General features: G+C 42.1%; 2 protein-coding genes and 1 long non-coding RNA gene across 4 annotated transcripts in view; 1 reads left to right on the top strand and 2 right to left on the bottom strand.

The window, feature by feature from the left end:
- Window positions 1-153: 153 nt before the first annotated feature.
- Window positions 154-1648, bottom strand: LOC148685310 (uncharacterized). The gene is made up of 2 exons (XR_015950530.1): window positions 1230-1648; window positions 154-463 (listed from the first exon to the last, which is right to left on the bottom strand). It is a non-coding gene; the product is annotated as an uncharacterized LOC148685310 (long non-coding RNA).
- A 120-nt stretch (window positions 1649-1768) lies between these two features.
- Window positions 1769-8604, top strand: MAP1LC3B (microtubule associated protein 1 light chain 3 beta). The gene is made up of 4 exons (XM_035117495.3): window positions 1769-1846; window positions 4598-4653; window positions 5269-5375; window positions 6453-8604. The coding sequence occupies exons 1-4, from the start codon at window positions 1807-1809 to the stop codon at window positions 6622-6624; spliced, it is 375 nt and encodes a 124-aa protein (XP_034973386.1). The 5' UTR covers window positions 1769-1806; the 3' UTR covers window positions 6625-8604.
- The window catches only part of ZCCHC14 (zinc finger CCHC-type containing 14), a 35577-nt gene continuing 23495 nt past the window's right edge, over window positions 8601-20682 (bottom strand). The window contains exons 6-13 of one of the 2 annotated variants that reach the window (XM_035117494.3): window positions 17569-17663; window positions 17418-17472; window positions 16467-16740; window positions 14891-14982; window positions 14379-14503; window positions 13939-14079; window positions 12418-13857; window positions 8601-11901 (exon numbers count right to left, since the gene is read on the bottom strand). In XM_035117494.3, the coding sequence (XP_034973385.3) occupies window positions 11846-11901; window positions 12418-13857; window positions 13939-14079; window positions 14379-14503; window positions 14891-14982; window positions 16467-16740; window positions 17418-17472; window positions 17569-17663 (2278 nt within the window). In that variant the 3' untranslated portion in view covers window positions 8601-11845. Of the gene's footprint in view, window positions 11902-12417; window positions 14080-14378; window positions 14504-14890; window positions 14983-16466; window positions 16741-17417; window positions 17473-17568; window positions 17664-20682 lie in introns of both variants that reach the window. The other variant, XM_035117493.3, reaches the window with a different exon arrangement.

Here is a 20682-nt window from a genome sequence, read left to right as displayed (position 1 = left end):
GGTGGTGGTGGGAGGCTCAGTGGCACTCACTGCAGCAGGGAAGGCAGGGCAGGCATCAAGCCCCAGTGAACCCTGCCAGGTGTATGGGCCCAACAGTTACCCAAACATACCAGGTGCTGACACTAGACCTACTGAATCAGACCAAAGCCCAGCATTTTGTTTTCCAGTGGCCAACCAAATGGCTCTGGAATTCAGTAAAGCTTTATGTCACTTATCTGTTGTTGGAGATATATTGCTAATTTGTTTTGTCTCTGGGAACAGAGTTTGGCAGGGAGAAGTCCCACAGCTGTCTCTCAAACTGCCTCTTTGTTCTGTTTCAGCTGCATGCTGGAAGTTCCTCTGAAACTGACACCCGACTTCAGAGTATAAAGACTCTGTCAAACAACTATGCCAGTTCCTTTTCCAGTGTTGTTTTAAGCAGACCAGTCCTTCAAACGAGTCGTAGCCAATGAGATCCACGTGGCTGGGAAAGGGGAAAAAATAACAAGAAGTTATTCTTCTGATAAAATGTATGACAGGTCTTATTAGAATTCAAGGACATCACATTTGTAAGTGTCCTTATAATGTTAGGCTTATGCAGTTACAGGAAATACTTGGCTTTGAGTAATCAGTAATTAAATGTCTGCTGATCTGCTATTGTAGAACAGTCAGAGCATCTTGCAATGGACTTGGCATTCCTTTCTTGGCCACAAATGCAATAACAGAGACAAGTTACAGAGAGAAACAAAGTGTGTTTTTTTTCTGGTGGTACTCAGAGGGTACACAGTATCTGCACTTTTTCTAGAAGCAAAGCACTGGAAACACACGTTGTGTCATCGTGTCACCTTAAATATGAAAAGAATTGTTATGGAAGGTCTGTTTTCCCCGCCTCCTATAATACTATAACCTGGAATACCCAATAAAGCTGAATGGTGGGAGATTTAGAGCAAACAAAAGGAACTACTTATTCACACAACACAACACATAAACAATGGCATTTGTGCCCATAAAATGTAATGGCCTCAGATAGATGGCTATGAAAAGAGATTAGGCAAATTAAGGATATCCATGATACCCCCAGGATTAGAGGTGGCATGCATCTGAATACCAGTTACAGAGAAACAACGTAGGAGAGGGCAATGCTATCAAGTCTTGTATGTGGGCTTTCAATTGCACAAAGGAGACGGGGAGGAAAGTGTTTTGCATATGTTCAGAATATCCCCCCCCCGCCGCTCTCTCTCTAGTATTACTTGATGCGCTCCAGATCTTTAGCTCTGATATAAGATCCCGCCCCAGGTGCTTGATCGTGAGATGAGGGGAACTTCTTTCTTTAATATGGAAATTGCGGCAAAACCAAATCAGAGGCCTTCTCTTCCTCCGGGGAGGGTGACATGGTAACCATGGCGATGGGCGGGGCTGCGTTTGTGCGCGATGAAGTCACTGTTTTGGCGCCGCCCTGCGGCAGGCTCAGCTTCTGACTCCCCCGCCCGCGCCTCGTTTCGCCTGCGCAGGCGCGCTCGCGTCGCCAACGTCGACTCCCCTCCTCCTCCTCTCCTCTTCCTTGCCTGAGGCGTCGGGCTTCCGTCGCTACGCACGCGCACTACCGTGCGGTGAAGCCATTGAAGCCTACGAATGCACGGCCTCTCGCTTTTCCTTCCTTCCTTCCTTCGTCCGTCCGTCCCTCCCTCCCTCCCTGTGACGCAATCAGCTCGGGAGAGGCGGGGCTACGTTTGTCAGCTGATCGCGGGCGAGGGTTTTGGTGTGGATGGTCCGCGCCGCTGAGAGGGGAGAGAGTCGAAGGAGGTGGAGGAGGAGCCAGTCGCCGCGATGCCCTCGGAAAAGAGCTTCAAGCAGCGACGCACTTTCGGTGGGGGAAGGGTCTGTGCGTTAGCCAACCGGGGGGAGAGGGGGCTGTTACAGAGTCGGGGGGGGGCCTTGGGCAGAGACGCACCACATGAAGTGGGGTGGCCAAGGGAACACCTGCGAGGTGGTTTTGAGTGGGGGGGGGAGCTTGGTGACTAAAGGGGGATACTCAGAAGTAGGGAACAGTGAAGAGCTGGGGAGATGGTCCATGAACGTGGCGGCGGGCGCTGTGTGTGCTATATGTGTGGCGGTGGGGAGAAGGTAAGCGGGTCACGCTGGGGCAAGGGAAGAAGAGTTGAGGAAAAGGCAAAACACCCCCATTGTTGGGGGTGGGATGAGGCTTACTCCCTTCTTCCCTCGCGGAGTCGAGGGAAGAAGGTGCTTGAAGAAAGTGCTTGGCCTGTTATCGCACTCCCCATCGGCCATGGGGGCGGGTTTATGGGTTGGTGGTACAATCATACCCCCCCCTTTAATACAGTAAACCCCTTTCTCCCCATCTCCTAGTTCTGGATCTTGGGCAGAGTGATTCACCACCCACCATGACTGTTACCCCCCCCCATTGGGAGTATAAGTAGGACCCTCTTCCATTACTTTGCGGGGGGGCTGAGGTGTTGTGTTTGAGGCGAATGCAGGGCCTGTTGATGGCTCTGTCGGCTTCCGTTGAGCTCAAGAGCCAGAGGAGGAGTAAACAGCCCCCCTCCCCGTGCCAGCCTCTTTCCCTACCTGGCACCATGCCTGCTCTGCACTCTACTGTGGCACTCTTTCCCCCCTCACCCCAGCACTTAGAGGGTGGTGGGGCCTACCCTTTGTTGATCAGTTGTCGAAACAATGGAGATGGTGCTCTTTATCTTAAGTATACTGTATGTTGAATGTGAGAAGGCCAGATTATATGCTGGATGCTGTAGTGTAGAACTTCTTGTCTGGATGTTGCATGTGTTTGCAGTTTCATTCCCAAGCTTTATCTGGGGTGTCTTCCCTTAGTGATGTGGAAGTATTCAGTACTTATGACAGGTCCCCTTCCCTATTCTTTCCTGGGTATTGCCTGCACAACTTTAAGCAGCTCAACTGTTCGGAATCCATGGATTTGTTTGTCTCCGATCTGCTGTGTCAGTTTGTTATGTGAGGAAGCAGAGGGTAATGTTGAATCATTGGGCTGCAATTTTCCTAATACTGTTGATGACCAAAACAGAGGGTGACCTCCAGCCCGAAGCAGGAAGTTTTGGGGACAACGTTGGGCAATTACCTCCACCTCTCAGGAGTTAGTGACAGGCAGATTAAACAACAAATATTGTCTGTGGCAAATGCCTGTGAATTAGCCTTCCAGCCGAGTCCACCAAGTTTCAGCTTCGTAATATGATCCAAGAATCCTGCTGTAACAAGCTCTAGTTAGGTTCAACTGTGAACGTCCCTTAATTGTTACTATCATTTAAAAAAGAAATACAGGAAGACTCCGGCTGTTGCTTTTGTTGTTGTTACTGTCTTTGTTCTGCTTAAACTGGTTTTCCTGCTTGCATGTTGGAGTGGAAAAAGAATTGAGGCTTTGTTTTGCTGCTGTGCCACTGAAAACGAAAGTAAAGGTCGTGCTGTTTGCTTTCCTTTGCAAAGGAGTTTTGGGCACCAACAGTCCTCTAGGCTGGGGGTGGGGGAACCTAGTGGAAGCTCTCTATCTTTAAAAATGCAATATGTAACTATTTAAAATACTTAGATGATTTTTTAATACTTTTTATTTACATGGAGCTATTTTCTTCGAGGGGATAGCCATGTTTTCTCACTAACTTCTAGTCTTTTTAGCAGTAAAAACAGTCTTGTAGCACCTTAAAACTAACATTTCATTATGACATAAGCTGTGAAGTGTGCTCTTCTAGTCTACAAAAGCTTATGCTGTAAGACTCTTTGTTGTGTTTGCTCCTTCCCCATGGCCCTCAGACTGGGTTCTTGGGCTTCCCAGGTGGTCTCAGATTTAGAACTACTTCAGCAGATTTGTTGTACTACTGTGTGCCTAGTGAACCAAGCTCAACTTGTTTACCCTTCAACTTAACTTGCCTGCTTTAACTTTTCACTATGAAGGGATATGCTTCTCTATTTTTAGGATGGCATTTTCTCTCCCCCCCCCGTTTGTCTTAAGTTGTCCCCACCCTTCCTGTTAATAAATTATGCTGCGGAATTTCTACTAGTGCACATGCCGCGGGGGGGGGGGGTCAGTTAGCAGCTTCATGGGTGGGGTTACAGTTAAAAGTGGGCAAGTACCCCTTTTTCTCTTGTGCCTTCCCCTTTCCACTGTAGCTTCCTCATTACCAGCATGAATTTTCAGCAGCGCTTGAGTTACATTCCCACCCTGATCTAGAAAGACTGCCAGTTAACCTTGCTTCTAATGCTATCAGCTTGGGTATACTAATGTGGGTGTGGTTTATGCTCCTCTCATTCTCCTTATGATTTATTTTTTTTATTTATATTCTGCCCTTCCTACAAATGGCTGCCTCTGTGTGTGCTTCTGTTCCAGGGCAATGAAACCCCTAGATAACAAGTTGTTCTGTGTAGATGTTATATATCCAGGCATCCCCAAACTGCGGTCCTCCAGATGTTTTGGCCTACAACTCCCATGATCCCTAGCTAACAGGACCAGTGGTCAGGGATGGTGCGAATTGTAGTCCAAAACATCTGGGGAGGCAAAGTTTTGGGGTGCCTGTTATATATCTGATAACACTGCTTCTTCAAGCATTTACGGTAGGTACAACTTTCTTTTTCTCCCCTGTAGAACAAAGAATAGAAGATGTCAGACTTATTCGAGAGCAGCATCCAACAAAGATACCAGTGAGTACACTTTCAGCTCTATTGTCTGTTATTTGTTGAGACTTAAATCAGGAAAATAACCTGGTAGGTAGTGGCAACACATGCACTTTGGGGACTAGCAGTGAAATCATCCACACTAGAGGCTGCAAATATATTTGGCCTAGGAAGATTTTTATTTTCTCCCTCCATTTCATTTTGCATAATGGAAGTCAATTGTTTGCTGTTCCCAGGTTTTCCTGATTGTAGTCCTCTTGCCCTGTTTATGCATAACTGAATGGAGAAGGGGCTGAAATTGGGGTGACAGGTGGGGAGGAGGGCACGCTAGCCTTTCACTGCAAACCTGTGCCAGGGATGGATTAGTTCTCCCCACAAGGCTGGGGTCTTCTCTATTGCAGCTCCTTTTCGCAGCTCAATTCAGGTGACTGGGTTTGTTTTAAGAATTTCATGCTGAGCCTCATTAAAAATGCAAGGTGGCATACAGTAAAACAATGGAAATAATAAAAATATAAACCACTGTAGTACAAAGTAGCAGAATTGCATTAAGCAAACCTATAGGTATCTAGCAAGAATATGCCTGTGGCTCACCATACTGAAAAGTCCTAAATTATAAGTCCTAACTTTACCATTTTCCTCCAGGTAATCATTGAAAGGTACAAAGGAGAAAAGCAACTTCCCATTCTGGATAAAACAAAGTTTCTGGTCCCAGATCATGTCAACATGAGTGAGCTGATCAAGATTATCAGGTATCTAACCTACCTGTGGTACTGAAAGGTCTCTCATTCAGGACAGTAGCTTGTGCTATACATTAAGGGTTTCCCAAGTGAGCTTTAAAAAATGTCAAGTAACAATCATAACAAAGGTCCACAGTGTTTGACCTACTTGTTGGCAAAACTAAAAAAACAACTGGTCTTGCTAAGCTTCCCTCCTTCCTACAGAAAAGCCTGGCTAGAGTGTGTGCATGGTTGCGCTACATTGCCTGAAGGTGCCACAACTTCTCAGAGGTTGAGTGGGGAATGTTTTGTTCAGTGCCACTGCCTGTAGTTGTTCTGTATGCCTCTAGGAAGTGGTAGGAGCAGGAAAGAGGCTAGGTGTTTTTTTTGGGGGGGAGGGGAGGGATGCTGCACTGGTTCTGTTAGAGCCAAGGCTCTTCAGATCTGCCTTTGCCATGCAGCTGCCAGTTTTCCACCCAACTTGGAAGGTGGCAGAGATCTTCAGCGGACAATCCCTGCCCACCTCTGCAGCTTCCAAGTTAGGATGGTTGCTTGATATGGAGCGGTGCCACACTCTGCATGGCAAGCATATTTGCCGATCGTAACAGGAATTAGGCTGACACAGTTTTCCGTCTCTGTTGACAACTCTTCACAGAAAGGGAACTTGATTATATGGGCTCTATATAATTCTGGAGTGTGATGCCTGTTACTGAGTAAACTTGCTGTAGCTGGCACTGATGTGCTCTGTAGTCCATTGAAATGGTTAAAATGGGTGGTTAGCATCTAAAAGCAACATGCAGTCTCTAGCAGTGTTGTCCTTCCTCTTAGGCAACACAGCAGGCTTTAGTGTCACTCGAGGCTTTATAAGATCAGTGTAGCTGCAAGTCCCTCCCCTCTGATGTTGCTTAGGTGAGGAGTCTGCCTTCAGAAGTGCCCTAATCACACATGCTTTCTGGTATTCATGTGATTCTTGGATGTGGCAAAGCAGGAGACTGTTGCTAAACCAGGAATTTCCAAAGGCAGTGGTTTTTTTTGTTGTATTTTGCTTCTGCATTTGAATTTGTTAGCCATGTTCCAAGGGAAGTGTCCATTCAGTTTCCTGTCTTCTAGGCGTCGGCTGCAGCTGAATTCCAATCAAGCTTTCTTCTTACTGGTGAATGGACACAGCATGGTGAGCGTTTCAACACCAATTTCGGAGGTGTATGAAAGCGAAAAGGACGAGGACGGATTCCTGTACATGGTGTATGCCTCTCAGGAAACATTTGGAATGAAATCTCTGTAAACCATCCCCAGTGGCTTGTAGCCTAGGATAGTTTTTACCCCTCCCTCCCACAGGAAAAAACAAAGGGATGTCACCAACCTGCTCACAGTAGTTGTGCTTAGCGGGTGTTCTCACCGTACTGTTTTATTTGTGAATATTGAACAGATAAGTGCCAGTATAGACAAGCAGCGCAGCTTTGTAGACCTGCTATAAAATTTGCACAGGCACATTTGCTTTAAGCCTCTGGAATTTTAAACTATACTGTACATGTGTGTGTGTGTGTGTGTTAAGTTGTCAATAAAAGGGATGTTTGCATTAATCATAGAAAATGGGCTAGCATTTAGCAGCAAACTGAAATACTTACGTGTGACATCTCATAATGTTAAGTACTCTTTCAGCTCCTGAAAACTGCTTTTTAAGAAAGGGAACAAATAGGAGTAATGGTCTGCTTCTTTTAACTCTTTTTTTGATAGATCAGTGCATGTGATGAAAGGGGTGGCTACTGTTACTTAGAAGGCGAAACATCAGATTGCTAATTATTATATACCAAACATCACAGCTTTATGCTAGTTTTAGGAAATATATACGTAACTGTTGTCGAAGAAAAGCTTCAGTCTATCCAGAGTTTGGTGTTCTGTTCTACACCTTGTTAAATTTATTCTAATTAAATCAACCCAAACCCTCATCAAGGAGGACTTCATTTTGTCAGTCAGAAAGCATTGGGAGGTAGTAGGGCTTTGAGGTTAGCCAATTGCCAAAGTAATACAGTAACATTGGCAAGCCTCACAGCTGTTGATGTTTCTTTATATTTAGCATATTAATCTCGCTACCTATATTTTATTTTCATTAGAATACATGAAGAACATTTTTGTATTTCCTCGTTGGCAGAAAGCCCATTTCCTTTAGCTGCATTTCAAACTATCAAAACTCAAAAAGAATTTCCCTTTGTTTTAGACTGGGCAATATCTAAAGTTGCAAAGAAGTTTGATCACTGCTTCCAGTCAGTTGCATAGATAGGGACTTAAATTTTGCTGTAAACAGGGTATGTCCTGTGCAAAAGGAAAGTAATTCAGATGGTGTCCTGCTTCCCCATTTGTTATACAGTGAAATGTAGTAAGCTAAGACTTATCCTTGTATATTAATGCATGTGAATTTAATTATATGTTATAGCAAACAAATTTTTATTATGTGGAGAGGCTAAATCTTGACATGCTGTAAAATATCACAATGACATGCAGTTTCTACCTTTGCATGCATCTGTTCAATGCTTGCTTCTAACAAGTTCACTGTGAGCTTTTACTTCACTGTAAAATTTTAAAGTCTTTTGTTCAGTTACTATTTCTTCATAAGACAGCCATCCTTACAATGGGCTACTGGCTGCTCTTGTATAAATGTTGATTTTTCTTTTGTTTTTAAAGTGCTCAAATGGATGATTCCATCTCAACTTGATTAGAAGTTAAGCTTATATACAAGTCCATTTTAAAACTATCTTAATGCTGTATATGAAGAGCAGTAGACAGAATTGAACAAAAGTCTTCAGCCTCCCACTACCTTGGCTCAGATTCCTTTACTGTTGCAGAATAGAACATTGTCACAAAAGTAGGAGATTCTGTGGCCATACTAATGACACTTGTGAAGATGCTTGAGCTATGAAAAACAACATTGCCTGCTTCCTGAATGTGGGCAAGATACTGGATTCCAAATGAGACTGAGAATTAAGTACCTGTATGAGAACATGGAAAAGCTCCTGACAGAAGAAGCTGATATCCCAGGCTGCAGTGTGGCTTTTCTGTACCCTTCAGAGCACCTATCTAAAATGGACAACTTGCAGATAAAGCTGTTGGATAGCTCTGCAGTACCTGTCTACAGCTGCCACCTTTGAGACAATGCATGTTTATGTTAACCTTTGGTTGAACCTGCTGCACTTGCAGTACGTTTTCTTTAGTCTCCCACTGAAAATGGAAAAAATATATATTAAAAGTGAGGATGTCTGAAAAGACACTACTATAGTCTTTAATTTTTGTTCAGTACATTAAATTTACTCAGATAAAAACATTCTAAAAATGTACAATTTTACCTTTAACAAAGTATAATAAAACATAAAAATTCAAATACCAGAATACTTGACATTTACAATTCAAAATCAAATTAGGTGGATATTAAATATTTACAAAACTTTTAATATTTATATAAAGTTACATGCACATTTGTAATATAATGTAAAAGAAATGGCTCGAAATGGGTAGAGGTGTTTTCTTCATTCCTAATGGAAAGTTATTTTCTGTGCTGCAAGACATAGGCTCTTCCTATGTTTATAAGAAGTTAGTATGCAGAAATAGTTCCAAAGGTAGTTGGAAGAGTAAAAATTGTTTGAATATTTGTTGCTTTCTGAATTACTACTCTCTTAATTCTGCCTTTGGCCATATCTAAGTAAAGCAGCTTAAGAGGCTTACAAGTGTCTATTCAGAAGCAAAACAAAATACCCACCCTTCCCTCCCACCTTAAAATAATTAAGTTGGCCTCAGTTTAGGGCTTTCCCCATAAAATGGTATTGTACCCATTGAATAACTTGCCTTTTACTTGGGGTGGCTTAAATTTGAGTGTCTCTTTCGTATTCTAGGCTTGCATGAAATACAGGGTTTGACATAATTCAGAAAGACCCTTCTTTGTTCAGGCATAGACCCGCATACTGCTTGAGAAATTTCCCATTAACTAAGTCATGCCTAGTTGAAACCTTAGTTATATGCAAATAGCATTTCTCCAGCAGTTTGCCATGCCAGTTTTTAGTACATAGTTTGTTTCATACAGACCAGGGCTTTTGATGGTTCTGTTTTATGCTATTTTCATGGCACAAATTACATTCTCTAGTGTAAAGTTTCAGCCAAACTATGATCTAGGCAGCTAGTGTCCATTTCCTCTTGCACTTGAGTCTTGCTTCAAAGTCCTCTGCCTGTATGAAACACTGACAGCCACTTTGTAGATGAAACAGTAGAGAACAGTTTTAATAAAATTAAGTCACTATGCAGGCTTGCCTTATATGCCTCAGTTTACCTTTAGAAACTTAACAAGGCAATTGGCTCTCCACTTGTCCACTAGTTAAGTTAAACATAATTTTGTTTGACAGCCCAACAGCTAGCTGAGACAGCTTTCTTTTTGTATGAATGGAAACTTTATTTCTGAACATCATACTGCTCATGGGGCCATGTTTCCAGAGACTTTCCAATTTAAATGCCTGATAAAGGCTTTCTGTTGATCCTGGAAAGTTTGTATGGTGTTGGGTTATTTCTGTTTAAGAACCGATACATTTTGCTTTTAGCACATTTTGGGCCAATGGAAAGGCTCCCAACTTTTAAGAGTAAACAATAACTGACAGATTTAGTACAGAGTGGCATGTTTCTGCTGATGTCAATCAGGGTCATTAAGGCAAAGTAAATTGCTCTGTCAGTTCTCATTACCTCTTGTAGTTCTACAAGTTTCCTAATAGTATCCACTTCTATTAGCCGTCTTAGAGGTTCAGTCATTACAAGCATAATTAAAAATCATGGGCTGGATCTAACCCTATATGTAATACTGTTTTGGTAAAGCCAAACAGGATATGAAAGTCTAGCACTTCATTGCATAGAAATAACTGAAGTTGGATGTAGGGCTGCTACAAACCATGTGTTTTTACAACTTTGGACTTGGGTCTCTATGAAGCTGAGAAATGGCAGGAAGCTCATGCTAAGCTTCTCCCAGAGTTGAATATGCAAAACCCATTGAATGCCTACACCCAAGAGAATAAACCAGTTTGTTTTTTAAAGGCAACAGGTAAGGATAATAGAGCTTATCTCTGATGATATAGAAAACAATAGTGGAGTACCTGGTTTTCTGCCAATACTACCATTATTTCCACAAGATCCACTGTTTTACTACCTCATGGATATGCAGCCAACCCCACCTCCCTGCACCTTCAACCATACAATACCTTGAAGCAGAAATACTCATTTGCCACTTCCATAGTAACATTGTGCACAGCCACTAAAATGTCCCATGTGAGGCAGTTTAAACTTCAGCCCTATCAATGAAAGAAGATAGCTACAACCAATTCAGCATGAATACAAAAAGGTATGCCTCCTTTTGACCAGGTAGGTCTACAATGTTTCAGTTCTGAGCTTTGCTGGCTTTAGTCAGTGGAAAAGAATTCTAACTAGTTAACATCGAAGCCAATACTCTACGTATTTCAAATGAAGGAGGCAGACTACAAACCCGAGTTGTGGTTAAGATGTACAGCTGTTTCTTACTTTGTGACTTCTATATCCTGTAAGCAAGAGCCCTTGTAGAAAGACTTTTGCTATGCAAAGTAAAGCAACAACTTGCAAACTCTGCTGCAGGAGTCTGTGTTTTAAAACTGGCTTTCAAAGGTAGAGTACTGTTTCCTGTGGCAGAAACTAAATATATGGTAAGATTTGAAAGTTGTAGAGGAAAAGTATTTTTTAAAAGACCTGTTTGAGCTCAGTCTCTGGCACTAGACCCTTAGAAACGTAAGTTTAATCCATGACTGACAAATAAATGCCGACAAGCATAGCATAACCATTTCTAGAATGAATTGAAACTTCTACCTTTTTTTCTTTTGGAAGAGAGGGAGGGTTAAGATTTCTTTATTAGAAGTTCACATAGCCTGCTGGTGCCTATTTCCAACCATTGGAACGTCTCTCGCACTGATCTCAGTCTGCTAAAAGTGCAGATAGAATTATACATTCTTCTGTAGTGCAATCCTTTAAAATCCCAGAGTGTAGTGCCTGATTTGTTTTTGAGAAAAAGTAGACATGTTTACCTAGCCTCAAATGTCAGAGTCCAGCAGGCAAATGGCTACTGTACCGTCAACCTCTAGCTCTCACTCCAGATTACAACATAGCTGCCCGGGAGTTCGAGTTTCCAGCACAGAAGATCGAAGTATGGCAACATTCTTCAGCAAAAGTGCAGGAGTTTGTTTACAACAAAAAGGGTAGTTGGCCAGTTTCACCTCCCATCTGGAAGGTCCAACATTTAAGATCCATGTTATAATTTTGGCAAATCAGTAAAAATGGGTTTGATAAACCCCTAAGCTTCAGTTTCTTCCTAGTGTAGTGAAGTAGAGCACCTTTGGATTAAAAAAATAATGTTAATAAGCTCAACAAGTGGACTTCTCAGATTCCAATTTGAAATTCCGTAATTACTCCATGGGCTTTTGCCATCACAAAAAATGAAGTCCATGGAGTTACTGTCAATCTGTGGAATCTAAACTTTCAGCTGGTGGAGCATATTTTAACCGAAATGTACCTGCATGGAGAAGAGAAATACAAGTCAGCAAGTGTAAGACACTTGTGAAGTCTACATTTCACAAGCAATGACACATCACACAGTTGAGCACTATGCTGTTCATAGATAAGGAATGAACATATTAGCAGTAGATGTGAAATAAGGCAGGAGCACCATGGATACCAGTTTTGAGTGCGAGCAATCTCAAAGCTTACTGCCACAAGAAACCAAGCCCTTATTACCCCACAAAACTCTGCTCTGCATGCTCACGCCAGAGCAACATTTTCCCACTCCTGTACTTTGGTTCTCTCAGGTTTGCTTCAGAGGGCTACTGCTCATCCACAAGAGTACAAACTATTGGCAAAATGTGAGACCTACAGTGGATTCAACCTGTACATGCTCAGACGTTCAATCACTTTAAATTACTGACCATTTTCAGATTTTCCTTTATCTACCACCCCCTTTCCCCAAGCAGCCAAACCTGTATTCTGAGCAATCTACCAACGCCACTTCCGGCAAACCAATTCTGTTCCTAACCTTGTCGATTGAAATCCATTGGTGGCTGCTTGCAGTCTTGAGCTCGGTGACCACTGGCTCCACAATTGTAACAGGACAGATTCCCATTCTTTTTATGGCCTGTACCACTGTTGTTGCTCATCATCCCCTGTGCTTGATACACCCCTGCTGTACTTGCCATAAAGCTTTGCATTGGTGGCACTGCAAACGTAGACTGCCCACTCATGACAGAGTCTGGTGTTATGCCACTGTTGTAAGGAGAGTGAACCATAGGGAAAGCTGAGCTGCTGTTGTACTGCTGTGTGTTGATGTAGCCACTGCTGCACAGTGGATTGAAGGGCAGAAATGGGAAAGTAAACATTGACGGTCCGGAAAAGGGGTGCTGGAAGTAATTAGCATAACTGACAGTCATGCCGCTTGAACCACAGTTCCCGCTACAGCCACAGGAACTGCACACCATGCATCCAGGAGGCTGCTGCTGATGGTGGTGGTGATGGTGGTGATTCTGATTTGGTACTGGGATACTTCCTCCTGAGCCACTACTACTGCTGTTGTAGAAATTGTTCTCGGCAGCTGATGAAAGCGTGGGGCTGGAGCTGGGAGCAGGACAACTGGGTAGGTTTGCCATATTTGCAAAGGATGTGGAGGGGTGACTGCTAGAAGAGGCAGTGTTGCTATTTGCACAGAAGCTGCTGCTGGGCATTGGGGCTACTGGCATACTGCTCAGGGCAGAAAAGGCCACTTTGGTATTGGCTGTATAGAGAGCAGTCCGGGGGTTTATTATTGCTGGGGACACACTGAATTGCATATTACTGGAGCAGGAAGACTGCCCCACAATGGTTGAATCAGTAGGAACTGAAGAGGATACCAGGAGTTTTATGGGGGGTCGTGCCACATGGAAGACGGAGCTGGAAGTTACAGTGGCTGTGGTGCTTGTTTCCACTATTATTCCCGGCTGCTGGGTTGTTTTCACCACTCTGTCTAGAGTGGAAGCATGTACCATTTTGGTCCTTGGACCAAAGTTAATTGAAGGTGTAGAGGAGCCATTTTCAGAAACTCCAGAGAGCACTTGCATGGGCTGATGGGGAGAGGCTGGCATCCCATCTACAACAGTACTTCCAAAGCTCTTCTCCATTTTGATGCCACTTCGAGGTGTGCCAGGTGAGAATTTTGTCCTGTCTTCTAAAGACAAAAGTGAGTGCATAGATGACGAAAGGAGCTTCATGTCTGTATTCCCTCGCTCTGATTTGTGCATAGAGTTCAGTATTCTAATTGGAGTGATGTGAGGGGAGCCCGCAGCCATCATCTGTACCGGCAAGGTGTGGTGACCGGATGGACTAGAACCGGCATCATTCTGCACTGGTAAAACCTGAGCAGTGGGCCTGGCTGAGCTGGAGTTGAAGTGATTCAGTAACATTACTGGCTTCTCCTTTTCTGAGGCTTCCAAGTGGACCTCTAAACCTACAAGATAGACAGATGTCAGGTACGACCAGTCACTTAAATGCGTTAGATGCCGCAACACAACGAGACAGCTTTTCTTACGTCTCTCATTCTCCTCAGCACTGTCTGAGCTCTCCTCCCGGGTATGGATTCCCATGGGGCTAGAAGAGGAGCTGGAGTATTCTGAAGAGCTTCCTTCGCGGGGGGTTGAGAGGGTTGGCTGATCAACATCAACACGTAACTCTTGGGGTGGGGAAGAGAAGAAGAAAAATCAAGTAATGTGAATGGTACTGTTAAGTCATCTTTAGACAGACAAAATCTGTTGTGACTCCCAAGTATATTTGGCTGATAGCCATTGTTAGCCGGGCTCAAAAATAGATCCATGGAAAGTAATTAACCTGAGTCTATTAATTCAATGGGTCTACTCTTCTAAGTATGACTATCCTGAACTACATTGCTATCCAATATGTTACAAGAATTAGACATGCGCCAATCTTTCCTGAGTAGGAAATATACATATTCAAACATCATAGTCTTTTTACCTGCTGTATGGTTACCACGAATGCTTTGGATAGGACCAATATGAGTGGTAGGAGGAACTCTGGCCACCCCAGTGCTCAAGGAAGGGGATGTAGCTGGATTGAGGGTCCGTTTCTCAGACTTTTCCCTGGAATGAAAAGGGAAGTGTGGGAAGCAATTTATTAAAATAAACTTGGATTTAAATCTGAATTGGTTCTCTAATTTAAAGAATGTGTGGTATTCAACTAACTTAGACTAAAGCCCTCTTAAGAGATTCTATTCTATAATTTCAATGGGTCTCACTTGTGTAAAAATTCGCTGCATATAACCTACTGGTATTTTTAGATTTATCATTCTAGACACATGCATGGGGTATAAATGCAACAAAATTTTAATTCAACTAGTGTTGAATTAAGCCAGTCCTGCTTCTGGGTTTTCCTTAGGCAAAGTCCACACAGCAAGCATTTTTACTGGAAAAATTAGGAGGAAAAGATCCTGAAATAACATGGAAAAGCCAGTTTTCTTTAATACCTACTTTTCCAACTCCAGCTGGGTCTTGAGCTTCTTCTTTGCACCCATTGTAAGGGATTCAAATTTATTCAGATCTTCTTCAGTAAGGCTCAGGAACTTAAGATAGGAAAAAAGGGAAAGTCAATTTTATAGTATGCATTTAAAAATGCTGTCTAATATGGCATACTTGACAAAAGTTTCTTTATGAAACCAATGAATATACAGTGGTACCTTGACTTACGAACGACTCGACAACCGAATTTTTCGACTTACGAGTGGTGCAAATGGCCGCACGCTTATGAATTTCTTGACATCTGAACGGAAACCGCGGCGGTTTTAGATAGGGTTTTTTTCAACTTACGAATTTTTAGATGGGGTTGCTTCAACTTACGAATTTTTCTGTTTCCAATGCATTTCTATGGGAAATCACGTTTCCAATGGCGCTTTTTGACTTACGAATTTTTCGACCTACGAAGGTGCCTTCGGAACTGATTGAATTCGTAAGTTGAGGCACCATTGTAGTTAATTACATATTTTGCTTAGTTTTAAAGCAAAATATGTAGATTAGCTATATTCATTAGTTTCATGTGTTGTTATTACAGCAGCTAAGGATCTAGGGACAAACAAGTGTTTAACAGCATCCTAGTATAAAGATGAGCAACAGATTTAGGGACACTATGACTTCCATGCAAAATCAGCTTTTAAATTTGTTTTGTTGAACTATTGCTACTGATGCATGCCCTTGATCATTTCTATGTTATTTTGTCAAGCTACTCAACAACTAAGGTTGTCTCAGCATCCAATTTTATGTAAAATTATTCAGTAGTTATTTGTCAACTTGCAGACTAAAGGTACTTGTCAGATTCAGAACATCCAACCCAGACTTTATTTTCAGGCTTATTAATATTGATAATTATTCTAATAAAGCAGAGAGAAATACCACAACAATACCCCATTCTGTTATTAAATTCAATTTATATTTCATTATGTATCTTTTATGAAGGGTCTAAGATGTGCTAAGCACTGTACACAGGTTAAAGATATGTACTGTATTGGAAAACAATTTACTGCAGTGTAGAGCTTTAAATTTGAGAGCAAAAAATAGAGCAAGGAATCCACTAGAGGGCACTCTGATATTTTTTATATAAAAAAAACAAACCAAGAGTAATGTTATTAGCTTACAACAGTAGCTTACAACATATCTGAACAGAGTTGTGAATAAAACTGTTAAAAAGAGTGACATTCATTTGAGCAAGGCACAGCATCTCTGCTCTTTCTCAGATCACATGAGGAATTTTGCTTTCTAGGAACTCATGCATCCAGGAAAAAAAAGTCATCATAGAGGGGTGATTTATGTGCAACAGCTTTTATTAGAGGGTAAATACTTGTAGTGTGTCAACATTTCACAAAGAAACTTATAAATAAGCCACTAGATGAAGACTTCTGCCAGAAAGCCAAATCGCTGAAGAAGCCATATCAGCATTTCTAATCAGTCTTAAGCCTTTCCCAAAATTTGCATTCTCTCTCTATACCACAGATTAATACAGTACAGCAAAACAAGCACAGCAAACTGTTTTCCCCTAGCCAAGCCAGGACTCTACCTTCTCCATTGAGAGCTGTTTGAAAACAGGATAGTACTTGTGCAAGCGTAGTTTCCGCAGCCAGTCTAAAATCCCATTTTGTTCCTGGGGGGTTTGAGGACTGGGAGTCAATACCGATGAAGAGTTCTCCAACTGGGAGCGGCAAGTGAGTGAGGATGCAGCCCCACCTGTATGAGTGCAGTGGGGGAGTGCAACAGGTGTAGCGGCCGGATGCTGCACATGATGCTGGAGACTGTTCTGTGAAGACTGGATACCAGCTACGCCACATATAGGTCTGCAAACATAGAAGGAGAAACTATTCTATACATCAAATCAAGAACAGGAATGCTGTACATTCTCGTTTCATCCTAGAGCATGTCCCTTGACCCATGATGCAGTTTGCCATCTTTCTGAAGAGCCAGCATAACACTGAAAAGTCAGAGGGCTGGCGAATGTAAGGCAACAGTTACTCCAGCTGCTTAGGTTAAGGAATTACTTGTCTGACAGTGCCAACAGGCATAACCAAGAAAAGGGAGCAGAAGTAAGGATTATGTAGATGCAGTAAGTCACTAACCATCCTGCATACTTACTTCAACATGAGCCTCTTGTATAGAAATGTAGGGATGAGTTTTAGCTGCTTTTCATAGGACAGTTCTAAGTTAGCATTTATATCCTCATAAGTGTTTTGAGGAATTTGTTTCCATGGAAGAATATACATGGGAAATCTTACATCAGAACTGTAAATGATGTGTTGATTTTCAAATGCAACTAAACATTTTCTATGTTAATTCCCTCCACTGAAATAAAGCACCTGTACAAAGTAAAATGCCACCTTTGAATGTCTTTTGAGAATGAAGGGGCAATCTGTGAAGTCACTTTCAAAGTGATAGTGAAAAATGTTCCACATTATACAGAAATCTGAACAGCATGCCATAGCTTCCCTACATCACACATACACTAAATTCATCTCACCTTCCGGAAGCACCCAGCGTCGTACCTACTTTATAAAGGGAAGTGTTGCCTGGACCTAAAAACAAGGAGATCAGGTGTTTGGACAAGGCCTGAGTGGTAAAATGTCTATTCACATGTTTGTTAATAGGGAGAAATGAATCTTAAAACTCACTTGAACTTTGAAATTGCTGGGAGTGAGATGAAGTGCTGAAAAATTTCTTGACGTGGTCATTTTTCCAGATGTGGGAAGGTAATGATGCCAAATACCTGAAAAATGATTTCAACTGAGTAATGGTCTCTCTGCATTTGCACCACAAAGATCAAAACTGCAGCTTTTAACAGAAGAGTGCCAAAATGAGCATTTTAGCACACAAGACACAAACAGCTACATGACACACTATGGAAATACCAGGCACACATACTGAGGAGGTCCCTACAGACAAATGCTGTTTGTTACAATGTGTAAATTGTCACAAGGAGCCCTGAACCTCACAAGTAGTCAATGAGAAGAATATGGTTCTCTCTTGATATGGAGTATACACAACAAAGGCAAACACCTACTAATTTCTGAAATGTGAAGTGGGTCATATTAACAGTGCAATGTGCCAAAAAACCCCAACATGAATCTAATCTGAATTTGTACGGATTGCTCCTAACCGAGCGCTATAAATCACAATTTATATATATATGTATATGTGTAGGTGTGTACAAATGCATGCCACTTCTTTCAGAAGTTGTTTACAATATACAGAAGAACCATAAAACTAGTAACAGTTAAAAGCCAACTAATAAAATAAAATAATTTCAGCTACAAAGAACAATTCAGTATCAGCAAGTCAGGGAATGTCTGGGTAAACAAAAAGGTAGATTAGGGAGCTCATTTCACAAGGTGGGCATCATAACATAAAAAAGACCCTTCTCTGAACCCCAGGTAACCAAACTTCAGCAGGACATGGTATCGTCATAAGAACCCCATCCAAAGACTACAATGACCTGGGCAGCTATATGGATTTCCCCAGCCACTCTGGGCGGCTTCCAACAGAAGTATTAAAATACAATAATCTATTAAACATTAAAAGCTTCCCTAAACAGGGCTGCCTTCAGATGTCCTCTAAAAGTCTGGTAGTTGTTTTTCTCTTTGACATCTGGTGAGAGGGTGTTCACAGGGTGGGTGCAACTACCGAGAAGGCCTTCTGCTTGGTTCCCTGTAACTTGGCTTCTCGCAGTGAGGGAACTGTCAGAAGGCCCTCAGCATTGGACCTCAGTGTCCGGGCAGAACGATGGGGGTGGAGATGCTCCTTCAGGTATACTGGACTGAGGCCGTTTAGGGCTTTAAAGGTCAGCATCAGCACTTTGAATTGTGCTCGGAAACGTACTGGGAGCCAATGTAGATCTTTCAAGACCACTGTTATGTGGTCTCGGCGGCCACTCCCAGTCACCAGCCCCACCACTTAAAACTTCCCAAGGTAAATATTTAAAATGGAGGACAAATTTTGAAGTGTACATGTAGACCAGGATGGAATTGTGAACAATTAAAATTTCGGCAGAGGAAATATTTTATAGTATTATATTGCTCTTACATAATAAATTTTCAAGAGATCAACAGAAGTGAAAGATAGCAGACAGGCTTTTAAATGCTCTCCTCTGCCAGTGCTTTACTTTCTCTTGAAATTAAAAAAGATTGAGCTCCCTAGAAACATATGCTACCAACTACATGCTATATATAAACATATTGTCGTAATTTATCCACAGGCTTGTTTGAAAGCAACTAAGTATCTGAAGGTCTCACGAGCTGCTTAGAAGCAGGAATGGAGAAGAGATCAAATTGGGGATATGTTTCTCTTGCATTTACATTTTTAATCACAGTTCTGATCATTTACTAGGGATCACAAGACCCAAACTGTGAAGGCAGTATCTGATTTGCAGACGAGTGGGGAGAAAAATAAGCAAACCTCAACAATCCAGACCAAATCATGACATCTGGCAAGTCAACTGGTATGTGCTCTTCTGGAACCTTTGGCCCAATTACAATCTCTATGGTCCCATGACTGTGGCTTTATTTTACAGTGATCAGGGACATGTGAAAATCATTAATATGAAAAATGCAGGCACTACAGTTTTGGAGCCTCAAACTTGTAATAAATCCAGTTTTTTAAAAAGAAAGAAAGAATCTGGACTCCAACTCTTCTATGAAGCAGCAATCACTGTATGGATATGCCAGTTAGTACAGCAAAGGTGGACTAATTAAAACTGATCCCAAAAGCCCAGAAACCTCATGTCCTTTACAACTTGCAAAGCCAATAGCTGCAGTGATCCAAGTGATTTCTACTCATATTGCTCATGTCAGCGAAACATGAATTTCAATGCTGGGAAGAAACTAACTAAATGTTGATGGATTATTTGGTTTGTTACCAGAGGCACATACTTCCTGTCTCAGCCTGGGAAATTACTTGTGCTGTTCTGTCAATCCTAGCAAAAGTGAAGAAAGACATTCCTTGAGCCTAAATGATACACAGAAATTTTGTTTCCAACACACCACTGAGTACTATAAATTATGATTTTCTAAACTTGACTGGAGCCCTCAGAATACAGCCTATTTCCTGCTAGAGTAACTATTTTTATCTACTGAGCCTGGCTTATCATTTCAGGGGCCAAATAATGTTCTGGCCTAGTTAGGATCTAAAAAGCTGCAGTGGAGTCCTTAAGACTCATTTGAGCTGCATTACCACAAGCTATAACTTGGGCTTCTGCTACTAGTATGATTCCTTCTTTTTACTTTAAAACTTGCTTGTTAGGGAACTTGGCACCATTATTTTCTGCCAAAATGATTCACCTCTCTTGTCACGAAGTGGAATCTCTCCATACACAGGCTTCCTGTTCTCTAAAAGATCCATCACAAACTACTTTTGCCGCTCAATGGCATTGCCCCATCATCTTTCTGCTCTTCCATCCCAACTTACTGTTTCCTGTGACCTTCATTTGTCGAATTCCACTACAGCCACCCAAAGGTCCCTGGTCCCTGAAACAATTCTACCTCTCTCCTTATGCCTTCAACTACCACCCAAAATGCCTCCTCAAACCACACCTTTCCTGGGAGCCCCTAGAACAACTCCCTAGTCCCAATACCCTGCTGTAATTTAGTCAGAGTGGGTAAATGAAATAATGGAATAATTTTATTGCTACCACCGTTGTTTCACTGTGTCTGTTTTTATATTTGTAAGCCCACTGGGAGTAAAGACCAGTCAAACCTGTTCTTTGTAAAGTGCTGTGTAAATAGACGGTGCTA

Source organism: Zootoca vivipara, chromosome 6 (genome assembly GCF_965207765.1).
Source record: "Zootoca vivipara chromosome 6, rZooViv2.hap1.1, whole genome shotgun sequence".
Classification (NCBI taxonomy): Eukaryota; Metazoa; Chordata; class Lepidosauria; order Squamata; family Lacertidae; genus Zootoca; species Zootoca vivipara.
This window is presented reverse-complemented; position numbering and strand designations above follow the sequence as displayed.